General features: G+C 40.2%; 1 protein-coding gene across 1 annotated transcript; it reads left to right on the forward strand.

Annotated features, from left to right (window-relative positions):
• Positions 1-972: 972 nt before the first annotated feature.
• macf1b (microtubule actin crosslinking factor 1b) lies at positions 973-27,439 on the forward strand. The gene is made up of 38 exons (XM_041793278.1): positions 973-1,641; positions 1,803-1,859; positions 1,969-2,139; positions 4,186-4,352; positions 4,429-4,588; positions 4,683-4,767; positions 5,066-5,310; positions 7,461-7,580; positions 7,699-7,806; positions 7,897-8,115; positions 8,447-8,650; positions 10,536-10,767; positions 10,854-11,080; positions 11,166-11,288; positions 11,369-11,470; positions 13,274-13,375; positions 13,537-13,701; positions 13,889-14,044; positions 14,435-14,632; positions 15,901-16,029; positions 16,133-16,303; positions 16,391-16,546; positions 16,624-16,830; positions 16,914-17,033; positions 17,118-17,287; positions 17,383-17,542; positions 20,660-20,854; positions 21,158-21,283; positions 21,751-21,894; positions 22,036-22,224; positions 23,957-24,071; positions 24,198-24,364; positions 24,473-24,635; positions 24,740-24,894; positions 24,995-25,069; positions 25,199-25,316; positions 26,580-26,720; positions 27,426-27,439. Exons 1-38 carry the CDS (start codon positions 973-975, stop codon positions 27,437-27,439), a joined length of 6,225 nt encoding a protein of 2,074 aa, XP_041649212.1.

Raw genomic sequence — 27,439 nt, forward strand, 5'->3', positions numbered from 1 at the left:
ACCCCTAGCGGCCAGAGGTTGTAGGTGTTCAGACGGTTTGGTCCGCTTGACCAAGAGAGCAGTGTGAATGCGAACCAAATCAAAGGAAAGTGCAACAGTGTTGCCATTTCTGTTCCAAAACGGACCGAGTCCCCCAGACTATCAGGTGTGAAAATGACCTAAGACTGTTGACTGTTAATGACGACAATGAATGCCACCAACATACGAAGCAATAAATGTTCAAATTACGATATATTACAACACTGTCATTTCGAATGTAAACATTACAATAAACACAAGGGCAGGGAAGAGGTACATCTATGGTTTGAAAGCTGGTAAAACTAGAATTAACAACAAATTACATGAATCACAATGGATTGTGGGATATGCAGTTCCTTTATCTTAAAAAATATGCACACAGTCTTGTACTGTTGCCTTTTTCTTGGTTTTGTAACATGGATTTCAAATCAAATGTTCTGTAGTATTCAGGTAGCTGGTTATCTTGGTCAATGCTTTACAGTGGGTTTTGCTAAATGTCTATGGGAGATTTGAATTTTGGGGGGAATTTTACTTCCAGAACCAGTTGCTGAAAAAGATGGGGGCCTCATTGCCTGCTCAATTGAGCTCTATTGCTGCACTATGTAATCAGGAGTCAAAGATCATCCTTCAACATGGATACCACAGGCAGAAAAGACCTTTGTTATTGTGAATTGTTGATAGATTTGCTAAAGGATTTGAATGAAGAAGAGCTCAAATTGTACGTAAACTTTACCTGCAGGCCTTTTTAGGAAGAGATTTCTGGTGGTTCTAGCGCTATATAAAAGAAGAGCAATGCATTATAATAAACTGATGTACAGAATGAATGAATGAATGTTCAGAGCATGTTTACTCAGAGCCCCTTGTCTTATTTTAGGTAGCTGAAGGATCGTCTGCATGCATGGCCGAGGGGCCTCCCCTCACCTGTTACCTCACTAGCCTCTGGGCTGAAGGATTATGGGTAACCTCATCAGCCGGCCCAGCTGCCTGGGCCAGAAGTCCAAACATGTGAGGTCGGACGAGGCCTTCCTGAAGGAGTGCTACCAGCGAAGAAGAGAGTGGCAGCCCCAGGAACAAAATGGAGAGACCAAACCTGAAGTTGTTGTTAAAGACGATGCGAAGGAGGATGCAGTCAAGGATGCGATCAAAGACGCAGATCTGGAGTGCGACAAGGAGATGGAGGAAATTGATCTTAAACGAGAGCAGGGGACTTACACTCCCATTTCGGACAAACCCCTCCGGAGTTCTCCTGCCTCTACCATCAGGAGTACAAGCACTCTGGAAAATGCATGGCACAGCAGCCCTTCTCCAATAAAAACATCCAGAAATGGGACCCTTACCAGGAGAACAGTTCCTCCAGAGTTTGCCAGATCCCCCCTGGCTCATCTGGACAAGAGTGCAGCAGAGAGGAGGGCCAGCTTCCAGAGACGGGACTCCAGAGAAGGAAGCCCCTGGTCCTGGAAGACCCTGTCATCACGGGAGGTTACAGAGGTGACGGAGGTGACGGAGACCATCGTAACCGAGATTGTGGAAGTAACCGAATATCCATCTGGAGATAAAGGAGGGGACCCCATAGTCACCAGGACTGTTAGAGTCCTGAATGGTGTCGCTGAGGAACTCGCTGAGGTTTATAAAATCACCAAATTTCAGACACATCTAATCTCATCACTTCATTCTTTTCCTTTCTTTTCTGATCCTGAACTTCTTACATTTCTTTTGTTTCATACCTATGGAAATGTTGTGGGTCTTTAAAGACAAAGATTAACTGATCCGTCTTTCTTTTGCAGCTCCAAAGTGATGGACACTCAAGCTCAGACCAAGAGTCCAGCCTTGATAGATGGAAGGTATGTTTTTTAACCCCTTTTCTCCTTGCAGTCAGCCCAGTTTCACCTGCAGCACAGCCTTTCCATTCATCCATGCTTCAGCTAACTCTTTGCAATGGTCTCTCTCAAGGGACCGAGATCTGCCTTGGCACTAAAAGATGCATCGACAGATTCAGAGACATTCCTCCAGAACCTGGAAGCTTTGCTTACATGGGTCAGCGAGATCGAAGAGCTCACAGCGAACCAGAAACCTCCATCTTCAGAGGTCAAAGTGGTGAAAGCTCAGCTGCAAGAACAAAAGGTTTGTTATCTCTGGCATCACATCACCTCATTCCTTGATCCAAAAGAGTGCTAACCTAGGGGGATACACTTGAATGGTTCACCTATAGAAAAGCGCGCTGCAGGTCCTGGAAAATATTCAATTGCTTCTTTTATGCTTTAAATTCAGCTCTATTCTGTTGTAGATGGGTGGCGTTCAAAGCTACAATGAGCTTCAGTGAGTCTTTGTGAATGTTTCCTGGGGGTACGGAAAAAGGGAACCATCTCACCTTTCAGCTGTAATCACACCCATTGTGAGTTCTTCTGAATGAGGCGAAACTGGCCTAACTCTCGACAATGTGAGCTTGTTACACGAGACAGTGCTCATCCTCAGTGACAGAATTGAGGAAAAACAAGCATAGGGCTTTGATAAATGTTGTTCTAACTTCAAGACATTAATCTTAAACACAAGGTAAACTATTGCAGTAGGAGTTAGGATGATTTTTTCCAACAGTGTAATTTGCCTGTTGCCTTCATTAATAGTTCAGACAATGACAGATGGGAAATGTAGGGAGGAAAGAGGGAGCAGACATGCATAAATGGGCTGGGTAAGGAAGTAGAGCTTTTGGCAAATGCACTGGGGAATTTGTCATTGCACACAGACACCTGCTCAACCAACTGAGTTACTGGAACTTTAATGGACATGTCTTTGATATATATAATGGAGGTGACTGTGGATCAGTGGGTAGAGTTGGTTGTCTTTCAGTCCGAAGGTTTGATCTGCAGCTCCTGCAGCCACACATATAGGGTATGTGTATCCTTGGAAAAGACACGTTACCCCAAATTGCTCCTGCTGCTTCATCATGTGACATGTGTATGAATAGCATTAACTCATACTAATGGCAATACAGAAACCTTTGCTAGCAGTTGTCAAATAACTCAAAATGCACTATACAAGTCTTTTTTCCACTGTTTAAGTCCATGGAGCAAAATGTGCTTGTTGTTAGCAGTGGTAAGCATAGTTATATAGTCTCATTGCAAGAAAGTTCAAGGTTCAAATCCTTGTCGGACCATGTCTTACTAAGTTGAGTATGCATGCTCTCCTAGTGCAAGGGTTTGTTCTTTGCAGATCTTCTGGCTTCCCTCCACAGACCAGAGACTTTTTCTTAACTGCCTGCAGGTTTCAGTGTGAGAATCAGGGTTTTTTTTTCTTTTTTTTGGTTTAGTTCCAAATAGCACACTTCTGTTAGTATACTTTCCCACAGTAAACTTCAGTGTGACAGGGTAGAGTTGTTCTAAATTGTGCACTGATGTTGTGCACTTAAAGGAGGAGGAAAACACTGTTAAACTGCCTTTTTTTCATCTTCTACTTCTCTTCTAAAGGTTCAGCTATCCAGTTTTCCACAGCTAACACTGGCTGCAAATTTTTGGAAATATGTTCAATTTGTCAAGAATTTGACCAGACTTCTCATACTTGAGAATGGTCTACAGTTAAAACAGTAATACACTGCATCACACAGATGCACACCACAAAGTTAATACTAGATTAAAAAAAAAAATGAGCCACCATTGCTAGTAGCACATTAGCTTGTGGTTGCTGATGTTAGTTAGAATGCTAGCAGTACCAAATCATCACAGATCCACCACAACCAATATGTTTTCTGCTGAAGCGTCCATCATTTCACATTCATTGTTGAGTGTGCCGTGAACGGTTATGAGTGCACCAGAAGTACACAGCATTTATGCATTCTTCTCAATGTGACTCACTTTGCACACTTGCACTCAAAATATTAAGTATTTTGTATGGAATATGCAGTTTTGATCAGACCTTATCTGAGTGTGACTGACTGGCGATCAGTCCAAGGTGTACCACACCTTCAGTCTAACAACACCAGGGGTCAGATCCAGCCCCCATGCCACCCAGAAGCAGTAAGCAGTATAGATAGTGGATGGACTATAGGGTATCTAAAAGTGTAACAAAACTTGTCATCAGCACCGTTTCCCAAAGATTAAGTGTTAAATATGGACTCTTCTACACATAACAAACCTTTTGAACTTTTCAAAATATGACAAATCTGTTCTTTTCCAGCTGCTGCAGCGCCTCCTCACAGACCGAAGGCGCAGTATGGACTGTATGATGTTGGAAGGCCCTCGTCTGGTGGAGGCCCACCCAGGAGAGGAGGGGGAGCAGGCTGAGGTCAAGCTCTCTGCTCTCAAACAGAAGTGGGAGGCCTTACAACTGCAGGCAGAGCAAAGGTCAGATACTCTAACTGGCAATGCAACACCTTCATTAGAAATCTTACTGAACAATTTCTGTGTGTCTTGTTTGTAGGAGAGCCCGTCTGGAGCTCATTCTGCCCAGGGCCCAGCTCTTCCAGGAAGGAGTCGACAGCTTGCAACAGTGGCTCATATCTGTGGAGCAGACTCTGGCTGAATTAAGAAACGCAGAGAGAGTGATGCTGCATCTCTCAGAAGCAACAGATAGGGCCAAGGTTAAAATATACCATGCATGGTTGCATGAATGAGCGTGCCCATCGCTGTTTTAAGAGGGAAATAACATTTTGAATTATTTTTGTCTTCTTTCAGGCTGTTGTTGAAGAGATTCAAGTGAAAACAGCTGAGCTAGGGAAAATACAGAAGGCAGCCAATGATCTCATTGAAGCCATTTCAGGTAAGATAGACACTAATGGTTGTTGTGTGGTCATTGAAGATTAGAAAAATATATTGTAACTATCAACCAGTATATCAGTAGAAAATAAATCTCCAACATTGCCTTTGACCCCTCTCTAAAATGATACATTTAGAATAGCATGCAGGAGTCAACAAGAACTGTTCCAATAACAAAAAATGGTAATCATAATGTTTGCATAACATAGCCTCATTCACTCTTACTACTGCCATGATTTGCAAAATTTAAAACTTCACCCTTTTACTGACATGGCCAGTGTTTATGATGTGTTTTAATTCAGAGGAGGAAGCCCAACAAGTTCAGGAGAAGATGGATGCTCTGCGTATTCGTTGCTCTGTGCTTAGTCTTAGCAGTCTGGACATCCTGCAGAGGCTGGAGCAGGCTCTGGAGGCCTCCAGCCGCTGCACCTCCAGCCAGGAGGACCTCCACCTGTGGCTGGGCCGCATTGAGAGGGAGCTTCTGGGGGCAGCAGGAGCACAGACACATGCTGGAGATTCAGTGCTTTGTGCAGCTGAGAGGCAGAGGGTAGGTGCTAAAATACAATGAACATATCACACGCTTTAGCAGGGTTACCAACAGTTGGCAGGAAAAATTGACAACTACTGGCAGTACATCTAGATAGAAAACAAAACAGAGAAAAGACTTCCCAAAGAACTATACAGACTAACTGAAGAAATAGCTGAACTGTTTTTTGTATCTCATCATCATGTATCTAAATATACCATAGTTCAACACTGCGACTGAGTAGGTAGCAGAGACAAAGCAAAACCTTGTAAGAGGTTGTTGATATCAGCTGAACAACAAAACAATAACTTAAAACTGCCTCTATTATTGATATTATCAGATAAAAAAAAAAAAAACTAAGGCAAATTTTTGTGTTAGGGTTGTTTGTGAGCTTTAGCCTCAGCTTTATTTTCAGTTAATACTATTTATTTGCTTTGACAGCAAAATATGTAGCTCTTAGCTTGCGGCTAAATCTATTAAGGAAATTTACAGTCTGATAAAGCTGCGATTCTTATTACAATCACAATTAGTCTTATACAGCCGTTTAACTTTTAGACCTCTGCTTAACAAGTGCCTGTGAACATAAAACCACATAATGCATACCCATCATACAAAAATAATTATTGAAAGCTTTAATCTGTTTATAACTGAGTTATAGGGTTGGCAAGCAAAATTTGGTTCCATGGGCTGGTTTTCACTGTTTATCAAAGCCTTGAAATCAGTAATATTTAAGCTTGCTTATATTTCTATGCCTTACTACGTTGGACTTTTGTGCACCGAGGTACAAGCTAGGTTTCATTACAGTTTTTTGCATTTAAAAGCATTATTTCTTAAATTTCGACTAAGTACAATTGCACTTTGAATGTTTTTCCATTGTAGGAAGTTTTGGGTATGAGCCTCGTGATTCTCATAAAATCTCATCTTGTGTGACTCTGTTGCAAGGAAGCTAGACGTTTAAAACCTGTTGCATGTTGGTACTGTTTTGATTGCATCTACAGTGGTTGTTTTGATAATTTTGAGCAAAAGATGAAGGCAACAGATGATAGTTCAGAGACAAAGTCCGTATGTATGACAAAAGCCACATTAAAGAGTATAAGTATGATGTTAAGAAAAGCCTCGTCTCCTCTTCTGTCAACATGTGTGATACCGTACGTTATGTCCTGTGACTTGTAAATGTGGAACAAATGTTTCCATTGCACTCTTGCAATATATTTCTATACCGAAATGTCTGAAAAACCACCTCATGAGAGCGTAAAAACTTTTAAGCGATATCTGGTATTGGGTTTTTCAAAATTCTGGTGTTTCCATTACCAGTCTTTTATTGGGCTATTTAGATTTTGAGCATTTCTAAGGGTAATGGAAGCACAGCTAGTGTCATGTAATAGAAAAGGCCTTCCCTAAACTGTTGTCACAAAGTTGGAAGCATAGCATTGTCCAAAATGTCTTGGTCTGCCAAAGAATTGAGATTGCCTATCACTGGAGAAAAGGCACCCAAAACAAATCCTGAAAAGCGCACATACCATTATCCCTCCTCCACCAAACCTCACAGTTGGAACAACGCAGTCAGGCAGGTGAGATTCTCACGGCATCCGCCAAACCCAGACTCACCCATCGGTCTGCCAAATGGAGAAGCGTGATTTGTCACTCCATAGAACACATTTTCACTTCTCCCCAGTCCAGAGTCAGTGCTTTACACCACTCCATCTGACGTTTGGCATTGGACTTGGTGATGTGATGCTTGCATGTAGCTGTCCACCCATAGAAACCCATGCCATGACGCTCCTGCCGCATAGTTTTTGTGCTTACATTAATGCCAGTGGGAGTTCAGAACTGCTCAGCTATTGAATCAGCAGAGCGACTTTTACCTTAGCAGTTGTTGACCCTGCTCTGTGATTTTGCACGGTCTTTTACTGGTTGAGTTGATGTTATTCCTAAACACTTCCACTTTCTAATTGGTGGCATCCATCACAGTACTATGCTTGAAGTCACTGAGCTCTTCAGAATGACCGTTTTTGGGAACAGGTCTGATTGAAACACCTGAATTCAATAATTAACAGGTGTGGCCAAGTGCTTTTGTCAATAGAGTGTATGTGACTGTGCTTTCACAGCAGTGTTATGCTTTCTGCTATGCTTCTATGATGCTATGATGACATATGGTATTCTCTCATCAGTTGGAGCAGGCTGTGGTGAAGGAGATGGCTTGGTTCAGAGATACAGCGCTGAGTCTTGAGAAGCTGAAAACCATCAACCTGAATCCAGAGTTCATTGCAGAACAGCTCTATGAGCAGAAGGTCAGGAATGTTACAAGACTAAAAAAAATACACATTCTCTTTTTATATCAAAAATGCCTTTTGTAAAAGAGAAAGAAAACTTCATATAAGGAATTAAAATGATGTGTCATCTCCTTAGATTTTGGCTGTGGAGATTCTCCAACATAGGTTCAACATCGAGAAGATGGCAAAGATTAGTGAAATCTTACTGACGTACAGCGATGAAGGAGAAACAGGAGATTTACGGGTAATTCACTGTGTGCAACCATTTTCTAAATACTGTAAATAATTCATCTTTGAATTACATCATTATTCTACTGTCATCTTCCTCCTGCAGACACCAATAGAGGCCTTACAAGAACAATGCAACACCACCTCAGCCACCAATTCCCATGTGGTCCTGCAGCTTGAGCACGCTCAGTCGCTGCTTCTCCAGTTCTCAGAGGGCTTTGCTGAAGTTTCACCCTGGCTTGAAGAAACTCAATCCCTAATTGGCCAGCTTTCCCTGAGTACAATTAGCTATGAAGCATTTCGGGAACAACAAGACCTCTTACAGGTAGGAGAAACCTGCTTCTCCACATTAGAGTACAAGCTTTTCTATTTTTTATCACTCTTCTTTTGTCCAGTTCAACAAAGAGGTCCTTTTATAACTCACAGTAAGCCACTATTCCTCAGGGAAAATGAGGTGTTTTGTTCAAGTACAGATCCTAAATTGTTACAGACTTCCTGACAGAGTTACTTTTTCCACCAGTGAACTCAAATGGTACATAAGTTTGTCATTTCATCATAGAGAATAGAATGATCTTTATCCATTCAAGTGATTCAACTGATTGGAATGGGTGTTCTCTAAATGTTTAACATCTTTCTTTTATCTCTCATATGCTCAGGGTTTGAGAGAGTCCATAGCAGAACACAGACCCTTGATTGCACGCTTATGCTCTTTAGCAAAACGTTTGTCGGAACTAAACCCCACTCAGGGAGATGAGTTCTGTCGAAAAGCTTCAGAGGCTGAGGAGCAACACAGAACCATCAGAGACCGGGTCAGGGAGACGGCTAATCTGCTCGAGGAGTCTTTGCCTCGATTCACACAGGTAAGAACGCTTGTAAAGGCAGAAATTGCATTAAAGGCCTACATTTTTCTCTCAACCTAATATCTTTTTAACATCATTTCAAATTTTATATCATTATAAATATTTATCCTTACACAAGACCAAAACCAAGAACAAAGATTTGAAATAAAGAAAGACAGAAAATATAACAAATGTTGGAAGTCAGAAATTGGATGTCAAAGCATCACCATAGTATGATATGCATGATTCCATATATGTGCCAAAACAGACCATTAACAAGATCCAGTCATTTTCTTTCGCCATATACTGGCTGAATTGTCTCTATGCTCCTTCATGAGGTCAGTTACATTTTCCAAGCATCTGTTCACATGCAAATATTGCAATAATTTTTTTCCTTACACATTTTAAGTGTCAAGGTTTTTGGCTCTTTCAGAAATCATAGACTTCAGCCAAGCACATGCTATCAAGCCCATTGTTAATGCTCTAAATCACTGGTTCTCAACTGGTGGTTCAGGACCCAACAGGGGGTCACTGAGCTGTTGAAAAAATGTGACAAAAAGTCTATGAAGCATTCACATTAGGGGCCCCAGGCTGGGTCCAAGTACATACTGACTATAGGTGGTCTTTGGCACTGTTAATGTGGACTCTGGCGATTCTGGAGATGGTAATACAACTGGGCCCATTATCATGTCTGTCATTAAGAAAATCCATCTTGCAGCCCTCCAATCTACAGTGTTTGCACCAGACCCAAAAACACTTTGGACCAATCAGCGCCATTTGAGAATGAAGCAGTAGCTACAGTCAGGGTTAAGTTGTAGTAGAAGCCAATGCTATGTGGTAGTTAGCTCAGATGTAGCTATAGTTTAGCAGCAGTTTTATCAGAACTGAACCACATTTCTTGATATAAAAAAGAACAAAGAGCCAGACTCAGTGCTCCACTGGGAGGAATTTTTGGTCCTGGTATCTTTTGGTGAAAACTGGCCCTCTTTTCTAGTTGAACATGACGTAGACACACTGTTTATTGTTGCCCTTTAATAGGTCAAGCAGATCAACACTCCAAACTACTAGAAAGCTACATAGTCCATAATAAATGTGACCAACAGAAAGTTTAACTGGTCACCTTCTGAGAAAAGCCCTGCCCTTCCCAAACACATTTTATGGGAGCTTTTCCAGATGAATGTGAATAAATCCATGCAATGGATTTATGGAACAGCCTGTCTGGTGTGTCAGGTTAACCGGGCCCCAGTTCAGGAGAGAAGTCGCTGCAGCTATATGACATTATTATAACAACAAAACCAGTTCAACACTTTGTTGACTCAGATACCCTCAGGATGTAGTCAACAATTGATCTGTTTTGACTTACCTTACTTTCTTCTTGGTGGATTTGTGAACCAGTTACATGCATACCATCACCTGCTGTATCAGACTATGCCCCTTTATTAGTATACAAGGCATGGAGCAATGTTACTTACGTGACAGCAGACCAGCAGCCTATTGAGGAGGTTGGAGCAGTTGCACCAGGGTACAGTGTGAAACAATCTAACAGCCTAATGTGGAAGCAGCCAACAGCTGCAGGATTTGAACTCAGTTGTCTCCTTTCTTGGGTTAATATAGCTGATTTTTCCCAGATAATGTGGTAGATCTGAGAGAAATTACCACAATTTCTATGCTATCTTGGGAAAATTGAGTAAAATAAAATGCATGCTTCTGTAACAACATGTTTTTCAAACCAATGCTGTGAATTAATATATTCTTAGTGTAGGCACAACAGTTTTTTTCCCAAGGAGGTTAAGCTGTGGTGATTTGGCCATTCGACATTCAGGCCAATCCACCATAGGTTCTGAAAAATGTTTTCCATAATGGAAGCGTTCAGCATTTCTAACTACGTCTTTTCTTGAACCTGTAGCTGAATGAGAGGATGACCCTAATCAGAGAGAGTCTTGACCGCCTGCGTAGTCGCATACAGACTCCCAGCTCCCTTCAAGGCCTCACCCCAAGGATCCAGGAGCAGCTGCAGGACAACAAGCACACTCTGGCTGAGCTATGCAAGCTGGAGCTTGGCCTTGGCAGTATCAAGACACATGCGGACGAGCTGCTAGCTAACACCCAAGCAGCTGGGGATGGATCTGTCGGCACAGGTATGCTCATTTGTTTGTATAAAGAAAAATTACCTGGAGGGAAATGGACAGTATAAAGAAAAATTCCTTTGTTCCTGGAATTTTAGCAATCCAGGAGCGAGTGTCCAGCCTGTCCCAGCTCTGGGATGAGACCCACACTCAGGCCCAGGAGAGGGAAAGCTGGCTGCTCAAACTTTTGGATCTGGCTGTGAAGTTTTGGAGTGATGTTAGCGATGTCACAGCAGCTCTCAATGACGCTCAGCAGGCAGTTCTGGATCTGAACGCTAGTCGGACTGACTCTGAAACGATCCGGCAGAGCCTCGAAACCATGCAGGTTTGTTTAGAAGTCTTAAAGGAATCACACATAAGGTTTTTACATTACTGAAACCAAACATGTTTGTGTCCTTTCCTACTAACAGACTCTCAGGGAGGATATTGACAGTTTACAAGGAGATCTGGACACTCTTGGTGTTTTGGGAATGGATCTGATGTCAGCCTGTGGGGATACAGATAAACCGGATGTCACAAAAAGCCTAGATGAAGTAAGAAATGAACTTTAATTAGATAAACTGCAAGCCATTTTATTGCTTCCTCTAACATTGAACTTTTTTGTGTTTTACAGCTCTATTGCACGTGGAACAACTTGAGCAAACTGTGGAATGAATGTCACAAAAAGTTGGAGGAGTCCCTGCAGATGGCGCTGCATTATCAGGACACTATGCAGGTATGTGCCTTTATACACGGCTTCAAATACCTTTAATGTGAAACATCAGCACAGCACTAATACAGATTTATGTACAATGAACGTATCGCTGTATTTTAGAAGTCCAACTGTGCCTTTGTACATAGTATACTTGGACTCTGTAGTCGTGTATTTACAGATATTTATTGGTCATTATCATAGCTATTTCAAACATGGCCTGTTGGCTGCTACTGTCTGACTCAAGCAGTGTCGTGGCCTCCTGCCAAAACCTGAGCAAGTCTTTGATTCTGTTTTAGAAGAGTCCAGACTCTTACTCCCTGCAGCTTTATTCATGCATGACTGAAGGACAGTGTGGGCTCCTTCCAAAGGCAAATGAGTTTAATGGATCAAACTGTGTGAGACAGTACTAAAGCAAACTATGTGAAATAAATCCAACTGCATTCATTAACAGTGATACATGCAAGACTGTTTAAAACAAAAAGTTTAAAACTTGAGTGATTGTGGTTCTGGGCCCTCTTTCCTGTTATTTAAAACTATTCTCTCATTATTTTTTTTATTGTATTTAAACTTTATTTAACCAGGTTAGACCCACTGATGTTACCTAGGCCTTCTGACATTTTTTAGAGGACACACCAATCACAGATCTGGAGGTGAAGTGTTGTCCTGCCTAGCAACAGCAAAGATGGAAACCCTGTTAGAGAGAAATGTGGGTCTCCTCCATTTAACCCTTTACACACCAACACAAATTGAAAAGGCATGTTGTAAGGGCTTTTATTTTCTCATTTTGTTTGGTTGTTTGCTGTCACATTATAAAATGACAAAATAAAATTTGAACTTTTTTTCAAATATTAATTTTGAGTTGCTTAGGCCCTCTAAAAGTGCCTTGTGGGAGCTGATGGTTTCTGAATGGAGTATCTATCTATTGAGCTTTATCAGAGTTTCTATGGCTGCTTAAAATCCTTGAAAATGCTGGAATTTTAATGTTGTGTTTTCAAGGTCTAAAAAGTGCTTTTGCTTGGTATAGAGTGCATTAAATTGTAATTATACAACTCTAATGATAAAAAATAGCCACGTGACTTCACAATCTGCTAATAAGAGAGAGAAATGAAATATGTCAGATGGTCTTTTACATAAAATAATGGATAAAATAATGTTGGGGAAAAAACAATTTCTTTTTAAAAGAATATTAGGCACTAATGGTGTAATGTTGGGCCATGAGTACTGGTGAAGTGCAGGGTAGACACAGTGTATAGAGTATTTTATGCTTATTTTATAGTCTCTGTAGGGTATACCTGCTTCTAAATCCACTCTTCAGCGATGCTAAAAGCAACAATAATGATCTGAGTACACTAGTACATCCCTAACACTGCTGAGGAATCTGGAATACTTAACTCAAAATGTGTAGTTGTCTCAACCTTCACTTCTTTAGTCTTCACTTCTCCAGGCACCACTAAATCAATGGGTACTGGTCATCATTTTGGGTCATCATTCACATTTCATGAAAAATGTACAGAAAACGGTGATATATTTTTGAGAATTTTTTTTAATGACTTAGTCACTTTTGTCTTTAAATAGTCGACCTATAGGAACCGATTATGACACAGAAGTTTAGCTGTTCAAAGCCTCACATCATTTCTACATGTTAGGAGGTGAAGTAGTATTTTTACGTTTGTGTGCAGATCTGTTTAAAGAGAATTCACCACTGGTGTGATTAGCTGGAAAAGCTTGAAAATGTACCTTGAAAGTGCTTAAATGTGCTTAAATTTGACCTTGTAAAAGAAGTTAAAACCTGTTTTATGTTAATTTTGTTTTGTATTAATTCAGGGTCTCTTTGAGTGGTTGAAGTCAGCTGAGCTGAGGTCCACCGAGGAGTTCATGGTCGGTCCTGACCTGGTGTCAGTCAAAGAGCAGCTGTGTGATCTCAAGGTGAGTTCACTGAACACTGAAAAATACAGATTATAACAGCAGTGATTTTTACTTAATCTCAGTTACACATGGTCTATATTGATTTTGAAATTACAATAGCTTTTTTTTTTTGAAGAGTATAATCTTCAAAAAATATTATATCGTATTTTGATTCCTTTTAGGAATTTAAGCGTGAACTCTACCAGAAGAAAATAGAGATTGAGAGTCAGAACCATCGCTTTGTGTGCCGTCTGTCTCCGGGCTCAGAGCGTCCAGGCTCAGTCTCTCCTCTGTGTGACTTCAGACAGCGCTGGGACAGTTTGGAGTCAGAGACCGTCAACAGACAGGTAGAAACAGCAGATCAATCATGCCATCATGGCCTAATTTACTATGTGAATGTATTTTCTAAAAATATAATTAAATAAGAACCATGTAGAAATAACACTATAATATTATAAGAGCTATACTAAAAATAATGTAGAAATAGTCTTACTATGAAAATAAAGTCATTTTTTCCTCTCCCTGTCCTATTAGCATCAGCTGGAGTGTGCCCTGCTGGGTCTGGGTCAGTTTCAAAACACACTGGACGAGCTACACACCTGGCTGTCCAGGACCGCAGAACAGCTGCAGGGCAGCCAGCCAATCAGCATCGACCTGCAGGCCTGTGAAATAGAGCTGGCTAAACACAAGGTAAGTGTAGGCCCAAATGTGATGATATATAGCAAATTAAATGTTAATAGTCCCTTCATTAGACTGCTGCACTGTTTCAGGGTCTCAGCCTTATCATGTCTCTCAAAGACCTGTGAATGTTTCTGCCTGATAGCACTGAGCTCTTGGCCTTGAATGAGTTACTTCTGCCATTTAAAGCTTACAACATTGTGTCTAAAGGGCCTGTGCCTTGTGTTTTATTTCTGATAAAACTTTAGCAATGGTATAGATTCATCTGCCAGCAGAAGATAGATCTGTCTCACCTGCCAGATACACCTAAAACATATAAATCATCTTACACCTCCACCAAATTTTGGACAAAAAATTTTAGCTCAGAAAGATCTAACCTTAAATGCCTCTTCCTTCTTTAAGGTGCTTCGTAACGATGTTATGTCCCACGTTCGCACAATGGAGTCACTGAACAAGGCAGGCAGGGGGCTGCTGGAGGTCGGGTCTGGAGACAGCCCACATGGTCTACAATCTCATCTGGAGCAGCTCAACGAGAGCTGGGAGTTTGTCCGCTGTGAGACCGAACGCAGGCAACTGGAGTTGGAGAACAGACTGAGTCAGGTGAAGAGAGAAAAGCAGATTTGTTATTTATCATTTCAAAATTGTCATAAAATTGACAGGAATATAAGTGCACATGTAAAATGTACTATTGCACAACATTAGGATGTTTTTCCAGTCATAATAGATTTTTTTTTTATCTTCTCTGTAATTTGGCGCCCTCTTGTGGTGATTGTGGCAGTAGCTATGAAAGCATGTAAAGAAAAGAAAAATCATTCAGTTATTAATTTACACTTACTACCATTATTTAAATTTGACAGCATGGCTGTGTACATGGACAGCATGCAGGACACATTCCTGCCTTTCTTGTGCCTACAAGGAAAGCCTCAGGCAGAGAGAAAAGCAGCAGTAAACCCAAAGCAAAGCAGGCATCAGTGACTACAGAATGACACTGATTAAGTTAGAAGCAGAATAAAGGAGGGGCTGGGGTGGAGGAGGGTTGCAAAACACGGCTTGCAGAAGAAGCAGCAAAGTGTAGCAGGCTTAAGCAACCTAGACGTGGCAGCATGAGTGCCTTTAACCAATACTGTGCTTGTAGCATATTAGTTGGCTGTCTGCTGATGAAGGTTTGCATGAGATCAGCTGATCTTAGTTGTATGGTAGTGCTTGACCCCTTTGGCCTGACTGAACTAATGTTATATAATCAGTTTTTCCTATTGACAAATTGAGTTTAGTTTAGTTTATTTATCGAGGAAGAGTGGGCAATAACATTGATCACTTGGTGAGCCACTAATTTCCTTCCATAGTCCCTCAGAGAACAGAAAACGTACATAAACTCACATGTGGCAAGGATAAGGCACCTTATAAGACAAATGAGCTACTAATGCCTTTGATTTCTCAAGTATGAGCTTGTGTGTGCCATTTATCTGCTTACAGAATCCCCCAAAAAGCTGCTTGCATTATGACAAACTGACTCATAGGCAACACTATTAACCGCCCTCATTTAAGCAGTGATGGCTTCTTATACAGCTGAAACTGTTCCCTAACCTTGCAATGCAGACTCCATAGGCATCATCAGGCAGTCCTATCTTGCAAAGCTTCAGTCTGAAATATTTGTGCCCACTTTGAGAAAGAATGGACCAACAGGTGTCGTTTGAGGAGAAAGAGGCAGTACATGCTGGGTTTTACTGTTGTACTGTAAGCTACTAGCTCAAATGAAGCAGTTTTGTCACAACTGGACATTTCTTTGGTCTGAACTAGGCTTTTATAATACACTGTTTGTTGGAAATTGTGTGGCTTATATTCATTCTGCATTTCTTTTTTATCTAAAGGTACAAGATGTCACAATGGAGATTCAGGATCTTCTGCAGTGGCTGGAGAACACAGACCTGAGACTGTCGTCCACTAAAACCATATGGAGTATGCCCGACTCTGCTGCTGAAAGGCTCAATGCACATTTGGTAAAAGGACACAAGTTTTGATCCTCATAAGGAGATCAGCTATGCATAAAGAATCTGTTTACTATCCAAACATATTTCACCTTCATTTTTCTTACCCATAAAGGAGTTGTGTACTGAGATGGAGTCTAAGCTGCACGCCTACACGGACGTGAAGAATGCCATCCACAGGATGCTAGAGAGCAGCGATGTTGTGCGGGGATCGAGCACCGAACACAGTCTGTCTATTCTTGAACAGAAATGGGCCTCTGTTTACAGCAAAGTCCAGGAGCGAAAGGTTATTTAACCCTTTATAGTCATGCCTCGTTTTGTTGTTTACCATACTTCTGGGCATGATTAAATCTCTGCTGTGCTGTTCCCTCAGGCGAAACTTTCAGAAGGACTGAGTCTGGCTAAGGAGTTCCACAGTAACGTGCAGGAACTTCTCACTAAAATGAGCAAATGTGAAGAGTCTATTGGCCTTCTTCCTGCTCCCAGCTTTGTCCTGGATAAAGTTTGTGCTCAGCTGCAGGACCACAGAGTACGTCTCTCTTCTTTTAATGATCGATACATTTAGAGTTTAGTCTTTGGTTTTAAGAGACACTTTCTTTTGCACAGACACTGGTGAACGAGGTGAACACCTATGGGGAGAGGAAGAGCACGGTGGAGAACATGGCCTGCAGACTGACAGAGCTGAGCAGGAAGGAGGACTGTGACGTCATCCATAACCTGATCATGACGGTTCAGGATCGATACAAAAAGCTACAGCAGCGTGCTTCAGAAAGAGGCAGGATGCTGGAGGAGGTGAAAAAGAACGCCAAACAGGTATCATTTTTCTTAATTTAGACACTAAGTTGTGATTTACATGAATTTTAGTGTAACATCTGTGTTTATTCCTTCTGTTTCAGTTTAATGAGTCGTGGCGCCTGTTAGTGGACTGGATGACGGAGGTAGAGCAGACATTAGACACACATAAAGAGATTGCTGTGTCCCACGAGGAGATTAAACAACAACTGACAGAGCAAAAGGTGCAGTAGCCACTGAAAGGAGCTCAGCTTGGTTGTATACAGTTTTTGTAATTGCAGTTACTGACTCACTGATTTGGTAATCAGGAGTTCCAGAAGCTGCTGAGGTCCAAGAGGCCGATGTATGAAGCTACATCCAAGAGTGGACGCAGTCTCCACGAGCGAGCTCAAACCAGCCATGACAGACAGCACCTGGAGAATCTGCTGGCTGAGCTCAAAGACACGTGGGACACCATCAGTGGGAAGTCTATGGAGAGGTAAGCTCTAAGTTACAGCTGATGAGGGCTGACGGAAAGTTTTGAGAAATATAGCAATTTCTAAAATGCATTCACTTCTTGTTTCTTTCTCTTAGACAACACAAGCTGGAGGAAGCTCTGCTGTTCTCAGGCCGATTCACCGACGCTCTGCAGGCTCTGAATGATTGGCTGTACAGAGCAGAGCCACAACTGGCTGAGGATGTTCCTGTGGGCGGGGACAAAGACATGGTGCACAATCTCATAGACAAACACAAGGTACAACACCTATCTGTCTTTGTGGCCTCAATTTTTCCACAAACTTATTATAAGAATAATTAAAGAAAACCACAATCAAAAAAGGTCCAGAGGTAACACTTTATGATAACTATTATACACCAGGAAAGTCTTGGTTAATACTTAAATAATTACCTGTAAGGCATTTTTAATCGTTTATATCTGCCTGAGACCTAAGCTTTGGTTTGAAATGCATTTAATAGTTTCTTCTTCTTATATGGGATCAGTAAAACCAGAAACGTTTTGAAGCTTAGCCTTGTCAGGAAGTAGTTTCTACCAAAGGTGATGTCCTCTCCTGGAGGACCTGTTTCTGGAGAAAATACAGCAGTTGATGGTTTCAGACAGATGTTTAACTGTGTGTTGGCCAGTTGGTCAGTTGTTGGTGGTTGTCAGTCAGTAAGAAATGGTGCTGAGAGAGGGATGGAGGAGTTTTGATGATGGATCACAAGGACCTCTAAAGGCCAAGCATCCATAAGGAACATTTACACTAAAATTTCATGAATTTCTTAATAAATGTTCCTTACAAAATACGCACAAATCCCCTAAAACTTCTAAGAAATGGCCAAAAATCTCTGGGAAAATTTTTAAAGATATATTTTAATACATGTCCCATAAAACAGTGGTTCTTAACTGGTGGGTTGGGATCCAAAAGTGGGTCGCGAAATGTGTGCCAGAGAAAAAATGTGGCAAAAAGTCTACAAACAAGCAAACATACCTGAATTCTATAGGTTTACCTATGATGATGAGTAAATTTCAATGTTTGTCTCAATATTTTGACTTATGTATCTCCTCTTTTTTGGATAACAAGCAGGGTTTTCCAAGATAGGGATTAAATGAAATCACCACATTTCCATGCTGTCTCAGGAAAATGGGGTAAAATTAAAAGCATGCATGCATTTCCTTCTGTAATGATGTTCTTTTAAAATGTGTTTATTTTGGCTCTCTGATTAATCATGTTTTGTTCCATTTAGGGTCCAAACTGCCAAATTCTTAATAGATAAATCTGAGAGGTTGTAAATTTTCAAAAATGTGGGTGGCAATTTCTCACAAGATGGTGCTTGTGGTGGGTGCAGATGTCTGACCAGTTCAGAACCATTGCCATAAAAAGTACCTCACAATTTCTTCTAATATTCCCCAAATGTTTCAGTAAAACTTTATTTTAAAGCCTGATCATTCAAATAAAAATGCTCCTGATAATTTGTATGTAATTTCCTGAAAGATTTCAAGCAAATTCCCACTAAAATTTCTATTAAAATTCCCCCAAATTTTGAAATCCATTCCCCAAAACTCAATCAAAATGACAGAAAATACCCCTCAACATAAAAAAAGTCCCTGAAATATCTGTGGAAATTCCTCCATCTGCCTTGTACAAAGAAATTTAAAATAGATTCCCCAAATCTCTCTGAAATTGTCTGAAAATTTTCAGACAAATTCCTTCAAACATCCAAACAATTTTACTGTATTCTCACGAAAATGCCCAGAAAAATCCAATGCACATTCCCTCGAAAGCCTCAAGTAAAACTCTAAAATTAAAAACTTAAAAACTCTAGATAAAAAATCTATGCAATATCACCACTGCAGGATTTTAGAAAAGCATCATCTGCTTAGCTTTGAGAATTTTAAACTGTTTTCTAATTTGTGTCCTGTTTTTAAGATTTTAAATGGCTTGGCTCCTCCCCCATTGCGTCAATTTGTTAATCGTCGTTCTGAGCAGTCCATAAAATCCACCAGAATATCTTCGATTAGAGATTGTTCTGTGCCTTTCCGTCGCACTGCTTTTGGTCAGTCAGCTTTCTCTGTAAAAGCCACGACTCAGTGGAACGCTCTCCCTGACAGCATTAAGAACTGTGATTCTGTCCGAAGCTTCAAGAACAAACTCAAAAATCTACTGAAAGACTCTCAACTCTGTAAACACTGATTCTATAACATAATTTTAAATATGGCTGTGTGAATGTTTTTGTGTGTATGTGAGTGTATGCCTGTGGGGGTGATCTGACTCTGCAGCTTGAGCTAATGTTTTATTGTCATTTCTCTGTGAAGTTTTATAACTGATGTTTTAATTGTGACCTGCCAAGGGACTGCAGATGTAAATTAGCTTTATGCTAACTCTGGTACAATGCATCAAATGGAAACATTTATGTTTTTTATTGTACATGGTCCCTTTACAAATAAACAAACAAATAAATAAATAAAAATATGCAAACATATCCTCCAAATCTCAATGAAAATCTTTAAAATTTAGTAAATACCACAAAATACACACAGAAAGTCCCTAAAATTTACACGAAAATTCCTGAAGATTTCCGATTTAATTCTCCCAACATCCGAAGCAAATCACTTAAACTTTGGACAATTATCTAAAAAATTCTATCGGCAGAAATCACTCCTATGATGTAGGAAAGCAAACATATAATGTGGTCATATGTATTTACAGGTCTCAGGAGGATATTTCTCTGATAAGCACAGTTTTAGTGCTTTATTGAAGCATTGGTAAAGGATTAGTAGATACTTGACTGGTCATCTTTAAAGCATCATTGTTAATGAATTTAACTCTTAAGCACATTTATAAATACTCTACTGCTGTCAAATTTATTGCTCTATGATGTGTTTAGTTATTCAGTTATTTCCATTCAGCAAATGATGACTTCACATTTATAAATCAGCTGTTATATTAGCTGTTGTGTAATTGTGAGTTGTTTTATCTGATTAGGATGAAAGTTTAAACCCTAACCAAAATTAAATTACTAATCCTTCATGGGTGCATCAGTCAAGAATGTTTAACTGGGTTTATAAATACAAATACTGGTACTGATGATCAGTTAAGTCTTTATTAATGCTTGATAAATAATTCATAAATGCTTAATAGTGTACTATAAAAATCAGTTGTTACCTGTTCATGCAGATTTTTGTGTGATTTTGTGTTTTAAACTTTTTAAAAGCCTAGTGGTTATTGTAATGGAATTTTCAGATATTGTTTAACTGATTTAATAATTTAACATTGTTAACTAGTTATTATTCATTGGTATTTGGTTGATTTATGAATCACTGTGTAATCATAAAGTCAAAAAGCTATTTCATTTCTCTTTTTTTTTCTCCCAGGCTTTCCAAAAGGAGCTGGGGAAGCGAGCTGGCTGCATTAGGACCCTGAAGCGCTCCGTTAGAGATCTGACCAGGAGCAGCACAGCTGATGCTCACTGGCTGCAGGAGCAGATGGATGAGCTGGAGGGCCGCTGGGAGGCGGTGTGCAAACTGTCGGTCAGCAAGCAGGACAGACTGGAGGCTGCACTTCAGCAGGTATAATATGGCAATTCTTTAAAAGGGAAGCAGGAGTCATCATGCTATAAACTGTGCTTACAGTGTCTTTAAAATTCACTGTTCTCCAAGAAAAAAAATAAGAATAACTGCAAAATATGATAAACCAAAAGTGTCCCTATAGAAGAAATATAGTGGGGTGTTCATTAGCACACATATTTATGGTTTTATCATGTGTCATTATTTATTAACCGCTGACTGGCAGACACCTAATAACTACAAAGATCTAAATCATCCACCCACCACTTCTGTGGTCTTATGAAAATCTGTCTTTGTTCTGGTCAGGCTGAAAAGTTTGACGGCCTCGTCCACTCTTTCATGGAGCGTCTGACTGAGGCAGAGAGGATACTCAAGTACGGGGTCATACCAGAGGATGAGGACGCCTTACTCACCTTCCGCAAACAACATGAGGTCAGTACTATGTGATTTCTTGTCACACCCAAGGGGGACATACATATATTTACCCAATCTTTGTAGCTTTAAGGGAGGTCAAAGGTCAGGGACAGCAACAAAACAAGTTAGTATTGATAAGGGCCGGCGTTGGCTGAATGATAGAAAACAAGGTAGTAAACTGTTGCAACTGCTTATGCTTGAACCCATCAACCCTTTTGAAGGACAAATGATCTGATATTTATATAGAACCTCTTTAGACTGTTTAGGGGCTTTTTGCTTTTATTGACTGAGCAGCTAAAGAGACACAGGAAGTAATGGGAGAGAGAGTTAGGGAAAACTTGCATCAAAGCATGCTGGGATGGGGAATTGAACAGTATGTTGAGGTCTCTAGCCCCTGTAAGTGGGTATCTGTTCTACAGACTGAGCTAAACCAGCACTCAGAATATCATTTAAAGGCTGAATAAATTTGATTTCTGCTCCTCCAGGACTCGATGAGTGCCCTGCAGGCTCACGCAGTGGACTTACAGAATATCCAGTGTCTCGGTGAGCAGATCCTGTCCTCCTGTCATCCTGACTCCATCATCACATTAAAATCCTGGATCAGTGTCACAAAGACCCGCTATGAGGAGGTGAGTACCCATGTGACCAAGGTATTTTAATAAAAATATGTAATTTAAGTTGTCATCTGATTGGAGGTTGAAATTTTTAGGCCATCTGTGAAAACGCTGTTGTAGAGAACCTTAATGTAACTTCCCTGTTTTCTGAGTCAGGTTCAGACCTGGGCTCAGCAGCAGAGCCAGAAGATTCAGACCAGCTTGGCAGCCCTGGAGGCAGAGAGAGAGGAGATCCAGAGGCTGCTGGACTGGATCTCATCAGCAGAGGAATCCCTCTCCCTCAGAGACCAGGAGCCTCTGCCAGAGACCATGGAGCAGAATCAAGAGCTGATCGAGCAGCATGCAGTAAGATTTTCCTTTGTTCTCTGAGCTGAACACAGCAATAGTGGAGCCAGGGGGGGTGGGGGGGCAGGCCAGCCCACGGATTTGGCTGGGCCTCAGACAAACCTGGTGAATAGGCTCTCCCCAGTTGTGATTTATTGATGATCAGTGCCTGTGTGTTTGATCAGTAGCACTGGTGCTAGCCAGCCCAGCTCACAGTTACTTTGGAGCTGAAAAGTCTGCCAAACTATTATTAAGTCTGATGTTGAAGTTATTTATGTGTGCCACATTTCAAACACTTTTTCAGCCCATTTTTGCTAGTCATAATTTGCCACTTGTCATAAGTTTTGCACAATTTTTACCAATTTAACTTTTCTACCCTTTTTTTGCCACTTGTAACCTCTTTTCACCACTACTTCCTGCCATTTTTGCCAATTTTAACCCAATTTTCCATCTTTGAACCAATTTCAGCCCCTTTAATTCTATTTCTGTTTATTTTTGCCACTTTTTGAACCATTTCCTCCTCTTTTATTCCCATTTTTCCTCTTTTATCCCCTCTTTTATCACTTTCCGCCTTCTGTTGCTGTTATCTACCAATTTTTGCCAATATTAACCCCTTTTCATGACTACTGTTATATTTTGCTGATTTAACACATTTCACTCTTCATCAAACTAATTTTATTGTGACTTGTCACCCCTTTTCACTAATTTTTCTGCTGTTTGCCAAATTTTTACCAAATTTTGCCCCTGTTACCCCATATTTTGCCTCCGTCTACCTTCTGTTGCCTCTCTTAACCCATTTTACTACTTTTTCTGTCTGTTTTTACACTTTTTATTTGAAGAAGGCTTTATAATACTGCATTAATGAACAAATAATTTTTTGTTTTGATAAAAGTGGTTGTTATTTAGGTTAGAAATAAAATATTGTGATCACAGGTTAACTTTAACATGGAACATGGTTTCGCTGACCTCCATGGGCCCCCATGTGGCTGAGCCCCAGAAAGCTCTCCCCCTTTTCACCCCTTATGGGCGAGCTTGCCAGGGTATGGCCTATAGACCTGAATTTTAAATCCTATATCTGTTAGGTTATTTGTAAAACTTAAACACAATACCATCCACGTCCAGTCTAGATTTCTAAGAGCTTGTTAACATACTATGATTTCAAATGTACCTAAAACTGCTCAAACCTCATGGCGTCAGCAGTAGATATGTTGCTGGAACTGGAACTTTGATTGAATAATGCCAGTTGGTGCTATTATACTTCTTCCTTATCCAAGGAATGTTATGTTACTTTAAAGAAAGATACATTAGACAGTGTCTGCTGTTTTTAAGAGGCAAGAACAAAAATGATTAGGCTTCAGCGTACAACATAACAGAAAATTTAAAAAAAAAAAGGAGTAACCCAGGTACTAAAAAATAACAAAAAAAAAAAAAAGTAAAAATGAGGAAGGAAATACTTTAAAAAGTCTTTATTGTAAAGGCCAAGACGTTTTAAAAAAGTCAACATGTTTCGACCAGATCAGTCTTTGACATAACAGGCCTGAATTCTGAATATATTAAAATATTTAATAATCGCAAGTCTGGCGCTCATAATTCAGGAAAATGCTGCATGAATTTCCAGTGCCCCTCTTTGTCATGCAGTAAACATTTGCACGGTCAAGTACAAGAAAAACAGGTCAAAAAACATGGTTGAAAATTGTTTCATAACAAATAATGTTTAAGGATGCAACTGTGCCATCATTCATTATTTCTGCAGGTTTTCATGGAGGAGCTGAATAAGAAGTTTCCAGAGGTTGAACAAGCAACAAAGTCCTGCAAACACAAAAGCATTCCTAAACACCAAGTTTCCCCCAGCAAGCGACCACTCACAAGTAAGCCACAACCCTATCAATGCATGCAGATGAGGGCATTATTCTAATATAATGCTGCTAAAGATGCTGCTCATGATGTGTGAAGTGGAATCTATAAAGTCAGCATGTTGCTGTTTCTTGATCCAGAGAGAAGAAGTGCTTTGAAGATGCAGCCTGTTGTACCCATCCCCCTTGAGCACCTTGACCCCCAGACCCCAGAGCTCAGTCAGCTGGTCAGTCAGTGGCAGAAACTTTGGCTCCTGGCCGGGGCGAGGCAAACACGTCTGGAGCAACACCAGCAAATGCTCAAAGAGGTTATTGTGTTTTCAAAATGTACAAATGTTCAAACAGTGTGGTTGAAAAGTTCTGCATTTCAGTGTTATAACCAATACATTTGTTATGATTTTTGTTTTTTTGGACAGATGGAAGAATTTGCAAACTTTGACTTCAACATTTGGCGGAAGCGGTACATACAGTGGATCAGTCATTTAAAATCGAGGATCCTGGATGTGTTCCGCAGCATCGATCGAGACCAGGACGGACGGATCAGTCAGAAGGAGTTTGTCGATTATGTTCTTGCTTCTAGTGAGTTCAACCAGTCATGTTCCAGTCTAGGGTTTGAAAGGCATTCTATGCACTGCATATGTATTAAAGTTAACACTGTTTTGAATTCCTCTTGTTTTCGCTAGAATTCCCCACCAACTCTTTGGAGATGAACGCAGTAGCAAACATCTTCGACATGAACAGTGACGGTTTCATCGACTACTATGAGTTTGTGAGTGCCCTTCACCCCAGCAGAGATCCGTACAGGAAAACTCTGGATGCAGATCAAATCAACGAGGAGGTAAGAAGAGTACCGGCAGAAGATAGTACATACAAATGCCCCATATTGTTTATTAAGTTTATTTATTGAAAAAATTACTGAAACGTTGTTCCCTCTGCAGGTGAGTCGGCAGGTTTCTCAGTGTAACTGTCCCAAGAGGTTTCAGGTGGAACAGATAAGTGCCAATAGATACAGGGTGAGTCATTCTATAGACTTTGATGCAAATTTATCATTTTCCCCCTGATTTTTAACAGCTTCAGTGCAAGTGAAATGTTTTACACGCCCTTACCTTCAGTCTTACGGTCTGTCTTCTATGCTTTTGTAGTTCGGAGACTCACAGCAGTTGCGGATGGTCCGTATCCTCCGCAGCACATTGATGGTCAGAGTTGGAGGAGGCTGGACGGCTCTTGATGAGTTTTTGGTAAAGAATGATCCCTGCAGAGGTCAGTAATAGTCCCCAAATAATTTTTTTTGCAAGATATTAAGTAATTTGACATTTCCTTATAAAATCACTTCACTTGTAAAGAACAGTCATTGCATTCAGTTTAATTCCCTTTTACATAAGTGTTTATAATGTAGAGTATTGATTTGATATAATATTTTATAACTGAGCATGCATGCATATATGAGGATGATCTAACAAGTAAGTTATTGTGTTTACATGATTACATTAACCCAATAACAGGGAAACATCTGGTAATGAATTCAATCTGATTTGGTGCATTCACATGCACATAAATAATCCTTTTTCTTTCAACACTGTGTTAAATTCAGATTTCTTTCCACAACTACATGTCTCAAACTTCTTGTTGTTTTCAAAACTCTGATGGTGGTAGTATTGCATTGTGGGCCAACTAAAAAAAAAAAAAAAAACATGATGAGGAAGTGGAAGTTTTGATAACATCAAAAAAATGTTTTTAACTTGGCATTGACATTAGCCTTTTTTTTTTTAGAAGGAAAAGTTTTACAAACTTCCTGTTTTTTTTTTTTTTGTTTTTTTTTTTTGCAATATAGTGTTGACATTAGTCAGGACTGTGCATCGGATGTCATTATACTGGAGCTGGATGTGCAAAACATTCCTAATAGTGCTCTCCTTCATCCTATTGCCTCTATGACCCAGAAACTACAACAAGCTTCAAATCAGTGCCAGTTCAGTTCTTCTTTCCTCCTGTGCTTGCTAGTCTCAGTAATTTCCAGCACCAGTGAATCTGTCCCATGCTTTTTGAAACCCCCACTTTGGGTATATACAAAGACCCTTTCTTTAGTGTTCCACTATTTTTATGTCTTCCTACCATCTAGGAGATTGAGGATACTCATATTCTTCATTTCACGGGTACAAAATTTGTTAAACTAACCAAAAAGGTTCTTCCCAACATTGCTGCTTGCCACATTTGCTATTCCTTCCACTTCTAGTTGCTTACTTCAGTCATGCACAGATATGACGGAATGAAAAAACAGGTTTCACTGTCTACATGCACTGAATAAGAATATTGGTCAAAAATCTAGGTGTGTGAATCAGATTTTTTATAATGTGATAATTTGATAAAGGATAGTGAATTATGCTGTTTACATGACTACGTCTGTGATCCTGTGCAACTCCAGATATCAGATAATAATCGGTTTGTTTGTGTGCATGTAAAAACACTCACTGTGGTGCATTTAACCCAATGTACAGTATCCTGTTAAATTTCCCTGTTCTCTGACAGTGAAAGGCAGGACTAACCTGAAGATTAAGGAGAAGTATCTGTCCCCTGTTGGAGGCTCCACTAAAGGTCTGACTGTCAGCAGGTCAAACTCTAGCCTTAGCCTCTACAGCAGTGCCTCGGCCCCCACCAGCCCCATGACACGTAAGGTAAGGTTGATGCTGCAGCTGGTGTTCATTTTATCTTGGCGCTAAATGAAGTACTAAACACTGCATCAACACTGCAATATGATTATTGCATTTGTAGTAACTGCTATGCTCTTGAAACTTTTTGAGAATATATGCAGCTCCAATCAGCATTTGTGCTTTGTTTGCACATTTTTAATTTACAGGTAAGCAAGTCATCCAGTTCCAATCTTCTGACTTTAAGATTTTTTGTTTATTTTTCAAATGCAGAAACTTTTCAAGACTAAAACCAGAGTGCCATTAAAACCCATTAAGTTTTCTTTTATATGTTGTGAAGAGACTTAAAGCAACAACTTATAATGTTTTACCCTCAAAATAGTAGTTACAAATTGGATCTAATGGAACAAAACCTTTTAACAGGGAGAATGACAGTCATGTCATTTCCATAAAACCACAGAGCTACTCTGTTACACAAAGTGCATACACTTTAACACCACTGGTCCACACACCAGCCTGGCTGAGGCTAAGAGACGAAAGAAGATTGTGATAGATGAGGTGAGACAGAAAACACATAAGAGAAAGAGATAGCAGGATGCCATATAGGGAAGTTACACTAATAAACTTTCAGTAGGCACAAAAGTACACCAAAACTAATTTAAACATATGGTAGCTTTTTCAGACTTTTTGTTCTTACTCTTATTCATCTAACATGTTGTTGCTTCAGGCGTTACTCCGTAG

The sequence above is a fragment of the Cheilinus undulatus genome, linkage group 8 (assembly GCF_018320785.1).
Source record: "Cheilinus undulatus linkage group 8, ASM1832078v1, whole genome shotgun sequence".
Taxonomy (NCBI): Eukaryota; Metazoa; Chordata; class Actinopteri; order Labriformes; family Labridae; genus Cheilinus; species Cheilinus undulatus.

Coding starts and splice junctions, on each gene's coding strand:
- macf1b (XM_041793278.1), top strand. CDS start 973: ATGGGTAACCTCATCAGCCGGCCCAGCTGCCTGGGCCAGAAGTCCAAA. Junction 7,807..7,896: donor GAGAAACAGGAGATTTACGG/GTAATTCACTGT, acceptor TTCCTCCTGCAG/ACACCAATAGAGGCCTTACA. Junction 17,543..20,659: donor ATCTCATAGACAAACACAAG/GTACAACACCTA, acceptor TTTTTCTCCCAG/GCTTTCCAAAAGGAGCTGGG.